General features: G+C 40.3%; 2 protein-coding genes and 1 long non-coding RNA gene across 7 annotated transcripts in view; 1 reads left to right on the plus strand and 2 right to left on the minus strand.

Moving 5' to 3' along the window:
- Window positions 1-671: 671 nt before the first annotated feature.
- On the plus strand, window positions 672-2651 carry LOC107271485 (nuclear envelope phosphatase-regulatory subunit 1). Of its 2 annotated transcripts, none has more exons than XM_015747540.2 (4): window positions 672-861; window positions 992-1063; window positions 1416-1562; window positions 1631-2651. In XM_015747540.2, exons 1-4 carry the CDS (start codon window positions 834-836, stop codon window positions 1786-1788), a joined length of 405 nt encoding a protein of 134 aa, XP_015603026.1. In that variant the 5' UTR covers window positions 672-833; the 3' UTR covers window positions 1789-2651. The 2 variants fall into 2 exon arrangements, with proteins under 2 accessions (XP_015603026.1, XP_015603027.1); XM_015747541.2 differs by having other exon boundaries at window positions 687-861; window positions 1428-1562.
- Window positions 2652-2907: 256 nt separating this feature from the next.
- On the minus strand, window positions 2908-7094 carry LOC107271484 (regulation of nuclear pre-mRNA domain-containing protein 1B). Its single transcript, XM_015747539.2, has 5 exons — window positions 6785-7094; window positions 5707-6014; window positions 5369-5578; window positions 4516-4791; window positions 2908-4414 (listed from the first exon to the last, which is right to left on the minus strand). The coding sequence occupies exons 1-5, from the start codon at window positions 6933-6935 to the stop codon at window positions 4265-4267; spliced, it is 1095 nt and encodes a 364-aa protein (XP_015603025.1). The 5' UTR covers window positions 6936-7094; the 3' UTR covers window positions 2908-4264.
- A 1147-nt stretch (window positions 7095-8241) lies between these two features.
- Window positions 8242-17243, minus strand: part of LOC107271470 — a 13176-nt gene continuing 4174 nt past the window's right edge. The window contains exons 4-17 of one of the 4 annotated variants that reach the window (XR_001538651.2): window positions 16018-16112; window positions 15897-15960; window positions 15602-15837; window positions 14613-15155; window positions 14489-14520; window positions 13611-14430; window positions 13472-13535; window positions 12452-12549; window positions 12215-12366; window positions 12010-12112; window positions 11656-11946; window positions 11444-11549; window positions 9923-10307; window positions 8242-8772 (exon numbers count right to left, since the gene is read on the minus strand). This is a non-coding gene — a long non-coding RNA (uncharacterized LOC107271470). Of the gene's footprint in view, window positions 8773-9922; window positions 10308-11132; window positions 11370-11443; window positions 11550-11655; window positions 11947-12009; window positions 12113-12214; window positions 12367-12451; window positions 12550-13471; window positions 13536-13610; window positions 14521-14612; window positions 15156-15601; window positions 15838-15896; window positions 15961-16017; window positions 16113-17243 lie in introns of those variants that run through there. The other 3 variants (XR_003060890.1, XR_003060889.1, XR_001538652.2) reach the window with 3 other exon arrangements.

A 17243-nucleotide genomic window follows, 5' to 3' on the forward strand; every position in this document is an offset into this window, starting at 1 on the left:
CCCGCTCTCCGAGTCCTGCGTGAAAAATTTGCGCGCACACAATTTTGGGTAACTTCCAATACTTCTAAATATATTTGACCAGAATTTCCGATTTGTAAGTGTTGATATTTTACTTTATTGATTTAATTAATTATTTGAATGTTCCAAACACCTAATTTACTAACATTTCAATTTGAACGTAATTTGTTTTTGATATTCTACAATTTCAATGCAATTTTTATCTACTCTGTATTTTCTGCGAGATTTTGATTTAGCCTACATAGATTTTGATTTTGCATACTTCTCAAGAACTATTGAAAAAGCCTATTGACGAAGCACCTCCTGGGCATGCTAAGTGTATTTTCTGCGAGATTTTGGTTTAGCATACTACTCAAGAACTATTGAAAAAGCCTATTGATGAAAAGTTTTTAAAAAATGAGGTGCTACACGAGTGTCAGGTTGTCACCGCACTTTCTTAAAAAAGTCCTAAAAATGTTTCAACAATAGGCTTTTTCAATAGTTGTTGAAAAGTTCTATAGTTCCCGGTCTCGTTCTAAATGTTGCTTTGGGACCATCGGTGAATAGCGGAGAACCTCTGCCCACCGAGGTACTTGTTCGTGTTCACGTTTAACTCGGCTACGACGGGATTCGCATTGTCGACGGAGGCGATGATCAGAAAATCCTGCTCCGAGACTCGCCGTTACGATTTAGCGCCATGATTTTGGTATCGCCTAAAACCGTAGCGTTGTGCATCTCCATGCTGATCTCTGATCCCACTCTTATTTTCCTTCATACGGTGGGATTCAAGTTTTCATCATTAGTACTAGGATTGTGGGGTAAAAAAAAGAAAAAAAATGTCGCTGGACCAAACAGTATGTGAAGGTAAAGATGAATATTTGGGAAGAGTAGGAGACTGGGTGATACTCTTCGCTGTACGCCTTCATCAGTAAACGTGAAATTAGTGTTACTATTGAGAGGTTATCCACTATATTCTTAACCTATGACCTTTCAGACTTGAAGGCCTTCGAGAGACGGCTAACCGAGGTTATTACCAGTCTTCAACCATCGACACGTCGATGGAGAAGTACGTTAATTGTATTCATTACATACCTTATGATTCATTACCATCCACTGCACGCAGTCCATATATTTCCAAATGAAATTTAAAGTAGTACTTTATTTAGAAATCTTGTTCTGCAATTCTTTATTTGCTGTACAAATAATTTTTACTTTATTGGAGTCTCGGTGATGCACTTTAACACAATTTGTATATAACTGGAAACATTGTATTCATTATTCTAATAGTCCCATCTGAATCTCATTGTCTTAAATGACTGTTTGTTAATCCTAAATCCGCATTTATCATTCTATTTAATGTTGCATTGCTGTGCTTGATGCTTGATCATCTAATATTAAATACATCATACATGGTCTAGTCCTGCTTACAGTGCTCCTGGGATTCATCTCGGTTTGTACAGCAGTAGGAGCGTGGCATTGGCTCACAGATCCAAATACATCAGCAGTTTCCTTCACACAGAGTCTGTGTAATCATCCGTTCTTTACACTGGCCAGTATCTTACTAGGTAAAATATATAGATACACATGTTTTATAATTTGTACACAATGAAAATGATATTGAAATATTTTTTAGTGATACTATTTATGATGGGTGTACACAGAAGAGTTATAGCACCAAGCATAATAACTCAACGTGCACGTAATGTATTGTGTGACTTCAATATGAGTTGTGACGATACAGGGAAGTTAATCCTGAAGCCAACGAGACCAACCCATCCGCACGAAACGTAGAGAAAATTCATAGCTATAACTAGTTTCCAAAACGTGTTCATACTTGCCCACCATAGTATACAGAGAATCTTGGAATAATGTATGTCCTTAATTTGTATCGCAGAGTAGTGCGCAAGTAATTAATTCAGAGCAACACTTTTTGAATTACGTATTGCTTGTGTTACAACCGCGCGTAAAGATAAGGAATAAGTGTAATGAGAATATCATTCGCATACATTCATTCCAAACATTCTGTTCTAGCAATATCGAACCATGCAGTTTGATGACTATGACAATAGGCAAGTAATTTTCAGTTACTGATTTCCCATAAGCCAGGTGATGGATACTGACAAAAGTCTGACCTCGTGTCCGCGTTTATATTGGCAGGTTCCAAAAAGAAGTGTTTTAGAAAAAAATTAATCAGCTTCGATGCGTACTCTTTGGTGTGCTAAAGAATATTCTATGCAGTCACAGTGAACTAGAAACAAGAACGTAAAAGTAAGATTGCATTCTCGATTACGCGAAATTATTAACTCCGAAAAAATGGAATCCGATTGGAATTATTCCATATTTCCAAAATTGTTGCCGATAGCTCTTGTCAAAGCGTGTTGCAGAACTACTCAAAGTGGCATTGAGAATTATTTTACAAATACTTAAAACGGTGCTTGATAACCTATGTGTGCGATAAGTATATACTCGATTTTTTCGATTGTACAATGAGAAGGACAAACGATTGATGAAGCCTGAGGGGCTGACTGTAAATTTGTTAATATGTATTTAATTAAGTCGAAGCTACGCAGATTATGCCGATACACAATCTAGAAAAACTTATACACAATTGTATTTATTATGATAAATGTAATATAGATTTTGTTTACAAATAACGTTGTACTTATTTATTGTAACCTTGTAGTGTATTTTTTTAACAGTAAGAAATCAATGGGTCAATCTAATTAAAAAAGAAAAAGAAAACTTACCTACAATCTAACCTAAAGTGGCGAGCGCTCCCGCTTGAATGAGCTAAACTATTGATAAACTTCTAAATATATACATTGTACACCCACGTTTGTAGTTAAGAAAATTTTCAAAAATTTTGACCTGAAAGAACGAATAAATCAAGAAAAAATTTTTCCAACTATCTTAACGTTGAAAACATTTATTCGTATTAATAGTCTCCACAATATTACAATTTAAGCGATACATAGTCTCGCATTCATTCGCCATCATCATCTCTTAAAATAATACATGTACAATAATATAGCTTTTACGCTGGTTATTACATTCTCTTCCGTCCCAAAATTTCAACCAAATCTATTATTAGGTTTTAGGAAGTGTTTTTTTTTTGTTCAGTCCCGCAATCGTGTCAACTAGATACGAAATATGTACAAGGATAAAGGATTTGCCATAGTTGCATGGCAAAAATAGTGCATCACGCCCTAAACGATTTTTCCCGACAAATAATCGGCCAATTAAAATAGAAAAAAAATACAACTGTGCGAAAACAGTTCAAATTTTTGACCCATCAAAAGACTCCCAGTGCACAATGAAAAAACATTATGTGCTCATGTTTTTCGTTTCCTTCAATTTTCCATTTTCTATCAAATTATCTACCCCTTATCAGGCCTGCACACGTTTACGTCTGGCAAACTATCCAGCCCCTACATGTGCGTCCATGTCTTTTGTGCTCGCAAAACCAGTGCAATTGATTACAAATTCCCAAAGAAACAGAAAAATCGACGATGCATTAGAAAGTTCACACGAGTAGTGAATTCGGATTGGATTTAAAAGAAAAGATCCTTTTCAAGCACACGAGATAGACGCACGGAAACTTTTGATTTTGTAAGACTACAAAAAGATTCGAATTGCGTCTAGGATTGAAAAACAAAAAGAAAAATATAAGAAGTTGAATAATGGATGACATCATCAACGTGTCGTTCACAATGACGTGGTAGGACGAAAAAAGACAAAAAAAAACCATAGAACGAAGAAAAAGAAAGAACAAAGAAAGCCGAATCCCTCCGCTCGTACCAAGGGCCATTTTCAAAGTGACTCAAATTGACCAATGGCGCTTCAAGACGATGTAACACAGTTTCATCAGTTACTTGTTCTCCCAAATACCGTGATAAATTGCTTAATTTTAATCAGGAGACAAATTGCGAAGGCAGTCCGGTATTAATTCTTGGGCAAGCAGAAGAAAAAAGAAGGCGATACAAGTAATATCGGCTTTTAATTTTTTTTGTTTTTTTTTATCATTTCTTTGTTCTAATTCACTTTCTCCTTTACAACAAAAGTCTGCAATTTTACCTCGTGGTCATTCTTCTCTTCTTCTCCGCGTTCCATCTCGATTTTAGCGAGGAATTTCGTCCTGTAGTCAGCCAGGGACTTCCCCGTAGATTCAGTCGGGTTCCTGTGTGATGTCTAGGAAGTTGACTTGCAGCTGCATTACTCTTCGCCTGGAAACACGAGGTCTACCTCGTGCTTCAACGAAGATCTTCAGCTAGTGAAGAGAAAAGAGATCACCGGCTGAAGGCAGTGGGGCTAATCCACCTGTGACGTCTGGCAGCTGCGTCAGATCCGGAAGATTTGAAATGTGAGACTTCACTTCTGATCGTACAGAGCATATCTTCTTCAGTTTCTCCTTGTAGTCCTGAAGAATACAATATGCAGTTATTGTTGTGTACAATTTATTTTTTTTTTATTATATCAACACATTATTTCATCATCTTCTACAAGTACAGAGAAACTTACCTCGAGCGTCGTTTGGGCCTGTTGAAGTAATTGTTTCTGTAACAGCGTGTAATCCCTCAGCATTGTTAATAATCTTCTTCTGTCTTCCATCTCAGCCTGCAGTCTGCCGTTGTAATCAGCTAACAACGCTGCCGCCTCATTAACAGCTACGCTTAATTGATCAGCTGCTGACCTGTCAGCTAAATTAGCCAATAGGGATACCTCCGACACTTCTGGAGGTAACGACGCTATGCGTTCTCTGACACCGGCGTCGGAAGATGCTGTGTTCTCCAAATCCTGTAATGCAAGTACAGATTAGTTTTTGCATATACTTACTAAGACTGATAATATATATATATTCTATATATAAAGGTGCTTCGTCGTGTATGTTTAAAAAAACACAATTTTGATACTTTAAAAGTATCGGACCTGTGTCATTTTGGGGAAATATAATTCCTGAAATTGCGTTGTGTCCTTCCTCCCCCCCCCATGTAGACGCGATGAAAAAATAAAAATAATAAGTAAACAAAATACTTTATTTAATAGGATAACGGCTAAACAAGTCACACGAGACAATTTGATGATGCGTTATTCGCGTAATCCTTTCACGAAGCTTTTTTTTTTTAGTGATTAACGTTTGAAATTTGAAATTGGTTCAACAAAAATATGAAATTGGTATAACCATAGCCATCAGCTCTGCAATCGTTCGCGTTCGAGGAATCACGTACGCTATCGGGCATTTGCTTTTGCCATTGTACGTGTATTTACGCTGTCGCCCCATGGACTGAACACCGCTTGTTTTCATTTTAAGGTATTTTATTGGTGTCGGTACATAGTCCTTGACTTTGTCGTAGAAAGAAGGAACATTATTAACCATTAAAGCTTTGACGAGCTCCTCAGTTTCCGGGGGATCCCCGGCTGGCGTGCGAGGACTCAAGGTAACATGAAGCTCTTTGGTACCATCGATTTCGACTTCGGTCTCCGACTTTTTTCTTTCTTTTTTTTCCTTCTCTTTTTCCTTTTCCCTCTCCTTGTCCTTCTCCCTTTCCCTCTCCCTCTCTCTTTCCTTCTCTTTTTCCTTTTGCTGAAAGACAAAAAATCGAAATTATACATACATATCGAACGTATATGCCTTGATACAATTATTTTTAAGTTAAAACGTTTTTTCTTTTTGGAGAATTCCAAAATTTGTTCTTCAATATGTTTTGTTACCTTCTCTACGTCAATTCTTGGTTTCTTTCTAGGCGGCGGTGTTACTGAGTCCTTGACGGGGTCCGATGCTGAATTAAAAGATGCTTTGAATTCGGCTATCTGTGTTTTGTCATAGACACCACGTTCTTCCCAGATTTGAAGTAACCTGTTAAGACGTTCTCTGGTCTTTTCGTCGAACCTTTTCATGTGCTCGAAAGCTTTCGGTAAAACGGTTGCGAATTCCTTTCCGAACTCTGGACCTTTCTTCTTACTGTTTTGTATAACATCGTTCGCCAAGTACATAAACATCAATTTCCGATTATCTTTCACTGAAAATAAAAAATAAAGCACACACAATAAGTCACACCCGGTGCTAACGATGTTTTTAAATTTGTTCTGGCACCACTGAAATCGTAGCGTAACGTAAAATGATTTTAAAAAATACAATTTTAAATAAAAATAGAAATTCAACAACAATACCCGTTCGCACTATCGAGTCATCATTGAGGAAAAATGATATTTTTCAAATTTTTTATCTATTACAGTCGAAGTAACTAATTCTTGTAATATGCGTTCAGGAGTAAAAAAAAGGGCCCAACGTGGTCGGCGTATTCAAAAATACTTTTACAGCAAGGTGTTGCGTCATTCCGCAAGAAAATTAACGAAGCTTTACAGATTTTCATAAAACTGAATAATATGATAAAATAATATGTCAAAACAAGTACAAAACAGCGATGGAAAATTCAAAAATGATGCACTGTAAATTGTTGGGAAACGATAGAAAAGAAGAACAAGTAATAAACCCAAGTCGCAAAGAATATGGTGCAACAACAATTAACAGTACAAAAGAATATCTAAGAAAAGTGAACAATTGTTGCGTTAATAACGATTTAATTACTAATGCGTATTTGAGCCAAACACGTAGGCCGTTGCGTAGCAAACGATCGTGTGTTCTCTAACCTAGAAATTTCGAGCAGACCCCGGATAGACGAAATAGGAACTAATTGGATCAAAGGAGTGACGAAATTTGGTGAAATTCAAAAATAAAATCTTACCAAGCAATAAATAAATGTAATTAATTAAACGACAAACAACTTACCTTTACACATCTCCTTGAACCAGACTTTAACGATGGTCGGATGGTGTTTCCTGTGATGTATCAACCACAGCGAGAGTGTCTGTATACTCTGTTGCGAAGGATTCAAGTCCATAAGTTTCTTAACAAGAGCACTTTCCGTAAAACCAGCCATTTTATGTTAACTTATAATATTTAGACACTTTCAATTAATTCAAAGAGTGACGGAAAACTGTTAACAACGAGCGCAGTACACTCCGCAACTGTCTAGTAGAATTCGTGGTAGCATCTACCACGACTACACTGCTCAACAGCTGAACAGCAACTGAGGTTCAAAGATGCCATATAGATGTCACTAGCGTCTACATTGATTTCCAGCGCCTCTATCGGAATTTCCTTGCAACATAATAAGAATAGGGTTTCCACCGAACCTACAGGCAATAATGATTATACCGACCATAAAACTATACTCTATCCTTAATCCCGCATATTCCGATCAGTGTCCTACAACCGGCATTGACAACTTGCCACTTCCTGATTTTTATTGCAGGGTTAAATTTTACGAGGGCGCCATTGTCCCTGTGTTAAGCTGTAACATACGATACAGGGTGGTTTGCATTAGATTTAATATGACAAGCAGTAATTAGGTATCCAACTTGTTAAAGCTGCTCCGTTATTACCGTGGAAGAGTTTTCAAAGTTTTTAAACTTATTTGAAAGTCAAGGATCCAAGAGGATACCGTGGAACGAGAACCCTGACTAGAAGATATATAGGAAGTCTTCTTACGAAACAAAGAGGAAATCGTAAGGACGAGGAGAGACGAAGTGCCTTAAGGATTTCTGAAGAGTGCGTAACAACTCGGAGGTATATATATACATATTTAAGAAGCAGTAACGTCAAAAGCATAAATGAATTATCTAGAATGTATCTGTCTCGCGCAGACATTTCTCAGTTTATAAGAAAACGTTCAGTACATAAGGGTGAAACCACTCGAATAGTCTGTAATAATGGGGACGCTTTTGAAACGTGAAATGTAAATATTTGAAAAGATATCGAAAGTTTACCAATATCATTGAGCATATTAAGATTAAGTGATTTTTTTAAAGGGGCAAATATGACACGCGCTAACATTTTTTTTATTAAAATTCGGTCCTTCTCATCGTTTCCACCTTGCGACAAAATAACGGTAAGTAATAGCGTCACGGGGCAGGGGTAGTTTTACAGAGCGTCATGGTTGGTCAATTTCTCAAAGCAATAATCCGGTATCGCAAGACGCTATTGCGTTCCGGCCCGTAAAGACATACATCATTGGTGTAATATACTTTTACAAGTGGAATAATTAGAAAGGGGGGTAACAGATGTCCGATCGAAATCTCAAAAGAGACAAAACGTGATTCTCCATTTGAGCAATAATTAGGTTATTTTCTTTAATGGCTCTTGGTATCCAAATCACACAGTTGTACCAACTTTACGACTGGTTCTTATGCCTGTGATTTTATTGCCAGATACAATATATGCGCCCCTATGTACAAATAGTGTTTAGTAAAAACAGTTAATGATACTGGATTTATATAGCGGATATACCAACACCGTTAACATTCAAGTACAAGTTTTTAATTAAAGTCTCATGTATTTATCGAACGATATGGTAAAAAGACAAAATGGAATTGAGGCAATAAACATGAGCCGATAAAATGATTGCAGATCAAATTCACCCTTGGATATGCTTCTAAACCTTATCGACCTCAAGATCCCTCAAGATGTCGGAAGGGAGCTGGTGGTCTTCCAAATCGAGTATAACTTGAAGGTGGGAATAGCCTCAGGTTAAGATTTGGCTGTACTCCTGGTATCGGTGAATGATGGCAAATGGATTGTCTGATGAGAACGGTGAGCGCATCAATTTCGGATAAGATCCTTTAAAGTTGATTAGGATTGTCGTAGAGGTACCGGAGTCTCTATCCTGAGTTGAGACAACATGGGCTTCTAGCAGCTGGACGAATGGAAGTAGAAGGCTGAGAAGATGAAATAAAAAGAAGATAAAAGAAGGGGAGAAGGAAAGAGAGAGAGAAGAAAAAGATTTAAGTGTAAAAGAGACGTGAAACAGGCTACGGGTCCACAGGTTAACGGTGGTACCGGCTCCAGAAGGAGGTCTCGTGCCAAGTGTTAGATATGACGATACCGAGCCAGAGGGCAAGGGGCTAAGAGAATGACGTCGAGGGTGGCAGGCGAATGCTTCTAGAAAATGGCCAGGCTCCTAAAGATTTCAGAGGCAATTTTCTCGACAATGCCCCGCACTTTGTTTCACGCATGGCGGCGGGCACGCGCGTCTACGGGCTCTTTGAGCGCTCGAGCGTGGACTCGGGTTTACGCGTATAAAAAGAAAAAAAAAAAAAAAAAAGATAAGAGAAGAATGCACGCATTTCTCACCCCTAGATATCCGTATACATATGCTAGGTATGTTTGAGGTATATGAGTTCATATAGAAATTCTATTGTTAAATAGGAAGTCAACCCTTGTACGGTGGTCTACCCCAGGTATCCACTATGAGGTTGAAATGATCCTCTCTTGTAGGTTAGGTATTACTTTTGGCTGGACCAGGAGTATCCTGGGTTTGAACTATGAGGTACTGCAGCGTGGTGAGATAGCAAAGAGAGAGAGAGAGACAGGAAAAAGGGAGAGACGAGGTCGAATGCGCAAAAGAGGACCAGGGGGTGCACCCTACTGTATACAGGGGGTGAGTGCCAAGGGTGGAGAGTAGGGAATACCTAAGGATGGGAGGCTGAGTGAGAGAGATGGGAGTGAGAGTGAATGTTCTAAAGAGACAAGGAAAGAGAGCGAGAAAGGTAGGTACAGTCGGTAGGTTCAAGGGAAAGAGAGAAAGCGACCAGGAGACGTCATGAGAAAAAGACAGAAGGAGACAGAGAGGGAAAGCACCCCCCCCCCCCCCCCCCCCTCCACCCTGGGCCGTGAGAAAGAGGAGAAGAGAGAGAGAGAGAGAGAGCAGTTACTAAAGGAGAAAGATAGAACCAGATCGATAAGCATTAGCGACAACTTCACAAGCACAAAATCCATCGTAGAGCGGACCATGCAAAACTACCCTCCAAACCCATCCTCGTCCTCATCCTCATCTTCCAGTACCACTGGTTAACCCAGTCTCCTCACCGTCTTGTCCCATCCATGCCGACACTTCCTCCTGTACCACACTTCCAGCAACCCTCTACCTTCGACCTCCCTCTTCGGCCACCCTTCGTACAACCTTGCATGGACCTCCGAGCATTGTGTCCCGTGCAAAACCCAACGACCTTCCTGTCGCAGTATTAACCGAGGGGTATGGGACTCTCGGTATCAGCCACCCTCCTCATGCTGCTGCTAGTTTCACTCCTATGCTCCTGATGAGAGGTTAGGTCGTGCATACCACGCGCGAACCACGTGCAAAAACTGCTTTAGGGATTTCCACTTGCTAATCCACGCCTACGGCACTGTTCTCGTCGTCACCCGTGACATCTCGTCCTCGTCGCACCTCTCAGCTGCACCGGGCAGTTTGGACCTGGGGAATATTTACAATTTTAATACTTGTTGGCTATTGCGCTACAGATTGTTCAAACTATGTATGTATATAGTTTTTAGCGGTCGGGGCGGCGGACCCGAGCTATTTTAAAAGTCATGAACACGTTATGCTGGATTTTTACGTATTTTACACTTTGCTTTTTTTGCGGTCGACCTTTTTTTTCCACTTTTTACGCGGTTTCGTATTCATAACTTTTGCGCGCGTAGCCGCGGTGACTGTATATTGAATAATAGCTGATTGGGTAATATCGTAAACAATACTGTGAAATTGCCTTTGGCCACTGGTTTCCTGATGACGATATATTGTAACTGTAAAAAAGATATTTTACAATCCTTCTAGAAGCTCTTAAGTAAATAACATTAAATCAATGAAAAATCATTTCTATAAAGTCTTGACATTCTGTAATTCTTTTTTTTTCTAATTTCTATTTCTGTCTCGTCGGCTTTATTTTGCGTTATTTTTGCCTTCATTGGTATTTTTTTTTTAATAATTCCATACAGTCACCAATGGATCCATCCGTCAAATAAACCAGCTTTGCTCGTCCGTAACGATCGCGAAAATTTGTTTTCAAAACTACAAAATGTTCTCTCCATTTTTTTTTTATTACCCAAACTTCTCACCCTCCGCGATTCCATTCTATGTCTACCTGCAGCCACCCCCCGTGGGAGGGATGACACTTTTCAGGGTAGGAATATTTATTAGAACCTCGTCGAATGGCCGAATTACAGTCGGCTCGATCGAAGCTACATTTTTCAACGGGATTTCCGTTAGAGCATTGTACAGCTACATACCTATACATACCTCTCCTACTCTTCTCTCTCATTCTCTACTGACGCTATCTCCACCTCCCCTTACTTCGCCTACTCTTCATCCCCCTTTATTCTTTCTATTCACGCAGCTCGCGCTTATTCTTCCTCAGGAATATTCAGGGGTAGTCTGAGCTGCGTGCTTCTTTATTAAAAAGGGGTATGTTTTTTCTATAAGGAGCCAGAGGGATGAACCAGCCATCCAGGACCCGGGATGTGCAAATGGATTCGCAAACTAATTTAATCGAAAGGGACGATGACAGAAGCAGAGAGAAAGAAAAAAAAGAATATGAGGGTATACCTACGTACAGTAAAAGGTCTGAAGAATAGACTTGAAAATTTTCGTATAACTAAGTAAAATGTGCTGGCTGAAAGGGATGGAGAAACCGGCGGCGGTGACAAGGGGGGCTAGTTCCTAAAAATAAGAGAAAAGTCAGCAGAATCCAAGAAGAAGGATACGGGTTGGATACCAGTATTATAGAGCTACCGAATAAGGGATTAACAAGGATAGTCTGGAATACCTGGAGAGGGTGGCACAGGAATTGCTCCGGGAGCAATTCGGATTGGAGTTCAGTCTGTAGTCATCAATTTTGATATATGTGTACAATCTGGCCAGATGATAAATCCAGGAGGATCCTGTCACTCCAGCAACCGACTACCATCCTGCTATCAACATTTATATTCATATAAATGCGCTCCAATTACGCTGGCATTGTTGCTACGAAATCGAAACGTCGGCGTTACCATTTCAGCGTAACGCCAACGTCGCTATGCATTTTGGTTATACGGTTGTACAGGAATAGTGGAGGTACCTGAAACCATAATGAATCTGCATTAGCATTGCTATCATTATCCAGCTGTTTAGCTATCCTTACAATTGTCATCAAATTGAACAGCGATGCACAGTATTGTCCAATAAATACTGTCACTTCGGCGGAATATGGTACTAAGAGAAGATTCGAATAAAATTGGTTGCTGCTGAAAGTAAATGGAATAAAATCTTATTCGATAAGAAAAAGTAGTGAGTACAGTAAGTGGTTCTGCTAGGAAGGTCTATCGGTGTAACAGTAATTCTTATACCTGACTTCACTTCTAGGTCGATCCTTATTACGGACTGTACATCCAAGGACCCATGCAAACGAAACGAGTGCTTCTACCTTATGAAGATGAATTCATCTCGCTTGGCCTCCTTTGTAATAAGAGAATTTCAGGATTCTTGTCTATGAGCTTTTCTGTAATAAAAAAAAAAGTGTGTTATACATACAAGGGAAGTAGGACAATTATTTGAGTCTTCAATATTTTCAAAATTGTTCATACTTTTTTTCATATTCCTTTCTCTTACACAAGATTACTAGAAATGGTCCAGATTTATTAAAATCTACTGGTCACTCACAGCATCCGGAACCAATTTCTTTCTGCATGACAGTCAAACGTTATACCTTTTATCTTTATATTTATATATATACACACGCGTACTACATATACCATGCATCGTACAAAATGGCGGTGGTACCATATGAAATTCATGAAACGTACGATTCGTCAGAATTACTAGCGTGTATTATCTGCTGTATCAATTCAATCTACCTGTCGAATATTCACCAGTATATTGTAAGAACCGAGACGGAAGAGCGTCGCGACGCCAAAAATTACCTATAACGTTTAGCAACCCTTGGCATGGACCGACGATCGTGAAAACGGTTGGAATCGAACGGTGCTATAGCAGAGAATAAAAAAGAGAGAAACGTGGACAAGTAGAAAGAGAAAAAAAATAGAACTTGATTGCTCGACGCACGCTCTTTGCACTTGCTTAGAAAGCATCCGTATGTGTGATACCATCCACATATGTCCTTCCATAGGCAATACAGAACGCATCACAACGGCCTCTGTCATCTATTCAGTTGACAGTCGAGCCGCGCACTCCAATTAAGGCTAATGACTTTACGCGCGCTCTTAACTTTAATTGTCACCCCTTGTACGTCCCCCGCCCTTGGTGCCTATTCGACACATCCTTTTACCTGTCAGTTTTTTTTTTATTCAACAAGACATTACCCCCTCGTTCATCCACCTTCCTTCCTTCCTCGCTACTCAACCACGCGTCTCTCTCTATTTTTCTTTTCCACTCCCACGCTCATAACGAAGAACCCAGCTACCCGAAGTGCGTCTAGACCGGTGTTAATGCATTCACTGACTGAAGTGTACGGGGGTCTACACGGTAGTTACATCGTGTGTATATACGTATCCATATATACGCTACTAAGATATATTGAAATCCGTAGTGACACGAGTACGTGCCAAATGCCACACGGTATCCCAGGCGTCTCATTAGTAACAGACCTGGCACTCCGGAGAAGATCACAGCGGTTGTCGCAATGGCACGTAGCTGATGGCGCGAAGGAAGCTGAGGACGAAGAAGAGAATAAAACGAAAGTGGGTATTAGATAAAACGGATGCTAGTAGGAAATAAATTTTTTACCGTGTGAGTACAGTGTTGTACTGTACAGTAAATTTTACAATGGTCCTTCTTGAACTTCCTGAATAATTTCACTTGCTGCAGTTTCCTTTAATTACGATCCGAACCTGGCTCTTTCTATATACTCAGTGTATATATCCTCATATGCGGTCACGTACGTATATGCACAACAGTGACATTTCTCTCTTGCGGAGGATTGTACCGTACAATGGACCATTACATAATGGAAGACAACCTAGCCTACTGCTTCTAATACGTAATGCGACTACACCGGAGCAGAAATGGGCCGTTGCTCTGACTTGGTTCTAACGGGATGAAACGGCTGGGAGGGTTGGCTCACAATCAGTATACACTTAGGTGTCTCCAGGGGTGTATACGTATACGAGGATACCAGAGAGACATTCTGTGAACCACTAGACACCCCTTGTGCAGACTACGGGATTTCGTTCTCCAAATGATGATGAGAGCAGCGTGAAACAGGGTGACCAGGTGCACCAGGACCATTTGGGTATATCGATACTGGTATCGTTTCTGGATTTTGGGTCTGTCTCTCTTATTTTCCATGTCTGTACTTCTCCTCGTTTAGCAACGACCACTGCCACCACAGACTATACGATTTGACCAACGATTCATGTTACTTCCACGATCTGGGATTATTGTTTGCGGTCAGCTTTGCGTCGTTCGGTTTGCTATGGTCCTGCCAGGCTATCTAGCCTGACCTAATCAGCAGGGCGTTCCGGCGACAAGAATCAAGCCTGTACAAAGCCAGCTGGACTATTAGGGAATCGTTGATACCGTGGGAAGCAGGGCCTATTTATTCCACCTGTTAACACGATAATGTGGATGCGTTAACGGCGATTTCGAAACGCGGATTAACGCACCGTCGAGTCCAGTTTGCGATTGCGTTTAAATCCTGTAAATAATTATAGGATTATTATGGCATAATGGACGTTGAAGAATTAATTAAATGAATATTAAAAATTACCAGAGTCACTGTTAACTCACAATTAAATTAGCCTTTACGCTGGTGTATACAATTTTTTATAATTTTATTACCATTCGTGTAAATTCAATTGTAATTTTTTGTTTTTCTCCTGCGTCAAGCTTCCTCTACATTTTGCTTATGGTCTGGGGATGTAGAGACAAGGTAAAACAAGAGAAATAAAATGTCTCATCCACCCTTGACAAATTGGAGCATCTGTTGTACCAGGCACAAAGCCTCGTATGTGCATCCTAAGGTTTTTTATTACCTCAAGTAAACATTCAGATACGTATAACCATAGGGGTACGTATATCCACGTTACGTATGCATCCAATAACACCAGCAGAACGGTATTTTAATGAGAGATACGTACACGTATCCATAATATAGGCAGATTACGATAATCTGATACTCTGTAATCCATCCTACGTTCCTATGGTAAGTACAATTTCGATATTACCTTCTGGCGCCATTTTGCCGTTCGATTATTCAAGTTAACTCTCGCGCTTCCACCGTTAAAATTCCAGCAGCAATTTACATCCATTGGTATAGTCGTTTATCTCAATCTGGAATAAAGATATTTCTCAGTGGATTGATAAGTTATATATCTTTTAGTTGTATGCAGCGATAACGCACAAAGTTCATGTAGAGATATATAAAGTTCGTATAGAGAATTCTTTAGCATTACCATGACGTGACCATATATGAATTTTAACGTGAGTGAAAAGTGTATTAAAAAAGGAAATAAGGTCCTGACGTCCAGGTCTCACTGGTCATGTCAAAGAGGTCTGAATAACGAAGCGTGGACTTTGAGGATTCCATAATTGAATTTGCTCCAGGATGTGGGAGAAACGTAGGAAACTCATGCGCTATCAGTGATATATGACTTCTGGCCTACGCGGTTGGCAGCAGTGTGTGTGGCTAACCCTTTTTTTTTTTGTATTTTCTACCAAACCGACCATCGCCAACTTCTTTTTTTCTAGCATTTCGGAGCGTTTCTCTTTTTTCTCACCCTTTCAACCCGTCCATTTCTTCTCTCCCTTTGACTGCATTTGTTTTCCTCGCTCTCTCTCTCTCTCTGGTCCAACACAGCAGCACCATTTTCCACGAGTATTGTCTCTCAAGTAACCGCGTGTTTTCGGTATTCTCCTGCGAGCAATTCGTCGCGTGCCGTTTTCATGGGCGCCGGGCGCCTTTGTTCAATGAACGGCGTCGCGACACCGTTGCCCGTCTTCCTTTACACTTTACCTTAAAAAAAAAAAAAGAAGCAGAGCTCACTCCATGCCCTTTCTGATGCACATGCTTACCGAATATTTCCGCTTGATTAAATTTGCCGAGCGTCGCGACGCCTAAAAACCCTCAGTGGTAATGCTAGAAAAATAAAAGAAAGGCGTATAGCAGTTGTTATTCTATTGATATTCTACATACCAATATACCATGTAACAACAGAATTGCTGTAGAAGCGACGTCAAGCGTCGAGGTGTCCAGTGTAGATATCACGACGCCATCATATATTTGTAAACCTGCGGAAAATGCGCGAGAACGCCGTTTAAACGGGGTCTCTCCTGTATATATCTATATACGTATACATGGTGTAGAAGGACGTGTCTGGGGAATGAGGGACGCCGGACGTCCTCATGTCACGTCACTAATCCAATGCGCCATTGAACGCTCAGTGAAATTCACTCAGTGAAAAATAAAAGGATACGGCCACGCCGGTTTGCCGTTGATTTAGCAAATTAGCGCGTCGCCCCGGCAGGTTAATGATTTTATTACTACGATCCCTTGCTGAGACTACGTACCCTTGTTGAGAACTCGACTTTCCACAGTCAAAGGGGTGGACGAGATATTAAACCCATAGGAAATCGAGGCGAGTGAACAAAATGATATTGACTGTGGCCGAACGGCACGCCAAGTGGCCGCCTTATATTACCGCAGTTTATCGTCGTAAATCCATGGCGACGCCGTGCGTCCCTTCCGACTTGGCAGGCGACGATAAGTCAGAAACCTCACTGTAAACTCTCTTGTACCCTCTGGCCTCGCGCACCTACACCGCAACTTCCTTTAGCTGCACCTAACCTCAAAACAGAGCCGGACGAGTTTCACATTCGAGGATTACGAGAGAGAACGAGATACGGGAAAAGATTACGCGAGAGAAAGTCCCCAACAAGATAAATGGCTCCTGGCGTTACTACCTGGACGCGCGAGAATGATTTATCCGACTTTTTAATGAATCCCGACGGAGCAAATGCTGAAGTGATGGGATACCAAGGGAACTAGTGCTGCCAGATGGACGTTCAGTTTTGATTGGAGGATCCGGTCTAAAGCAAGATTTGAATATTTCGAGGTTCAGTTTAGATGCTGCTCTTTTACATTACTGCACTCGGAGTATATCCATGGGTTTATTTGATATACTTATGTATTAATTGAAATGATTAACAAAAATTATAAAATTCTTTATTACACAAGTACAGCTATACACAGTGTATCAGTATCCTATATAGAGAAGCACGTCGGTCCTGGTCGGTACAAGAATTCACATGGAGTATTACCAGGAGAAGATGTTCAGAGATTGTGCCCTCGAGCAAGACGTATTCGGGTCACCAGTACCCACCCACCCATCCAGCAGCAGCATCCCCTTACCGTAGATCCTC

Source organism: Cephus cinctus, unplaced genomic scaffold, assembly GCF_000341935.2.
Source record: "Cephus cinctus unplaced genomic scaffold, Ccin1 Ccin1_scaffold0980, whole genome shotgun sequence".
NCBI lineage: Eukaryota > Metazoa > Arthropoda > Insecta > Hymenoptera > Cephidae > Cephus > Cephus cinctus.

Excerpts from the sequence above, each read along its gene's own strand:
- LOC107271485 (XM_015747540.2), top strand. The coding sequence starts at position 834 with ATGTCGCTGGACCAAACAGTATGTGAAG. Across the intron at positions 862-991 it reads GGACCAAACAGTATGTGAAG|ACTTGAAGGCCTTCGAGAGA; the intron begins GTAAAGATGAAT and ends ATGACCTTTCAG. Across the intron at positions 1,563-1,630 it reads ACTGGCCAGTATCTTACTAG|TGATACTATTTATGATGGGT; the intron begins GTAAAATATATA and ends AATATTTTTTAG.
- LOC107271484 (XM_015747539.2), bottom strand. The coding sequence starts at position 6,935 with ATGGCTGGTTTTACGGAAAGTGCTCTTGTTAAGAAACTTATGGACTTG. Across the intron at positions 6,015-6,784 it reads GTTCAAGGAGATGTGTAAAG|TGAAAGATAATCGGAAATTG; the intron begins GTAAGTTGTTTG and ends TTTTATTTTCAG. Across the intron at positions 4,792-5,368 it reads AGCTCGTCAAAGCTTTAATG|GATTTGGAGAACACAGCATC; the intron begins GTTAATAATGTT and ends CTTGCATTACAG.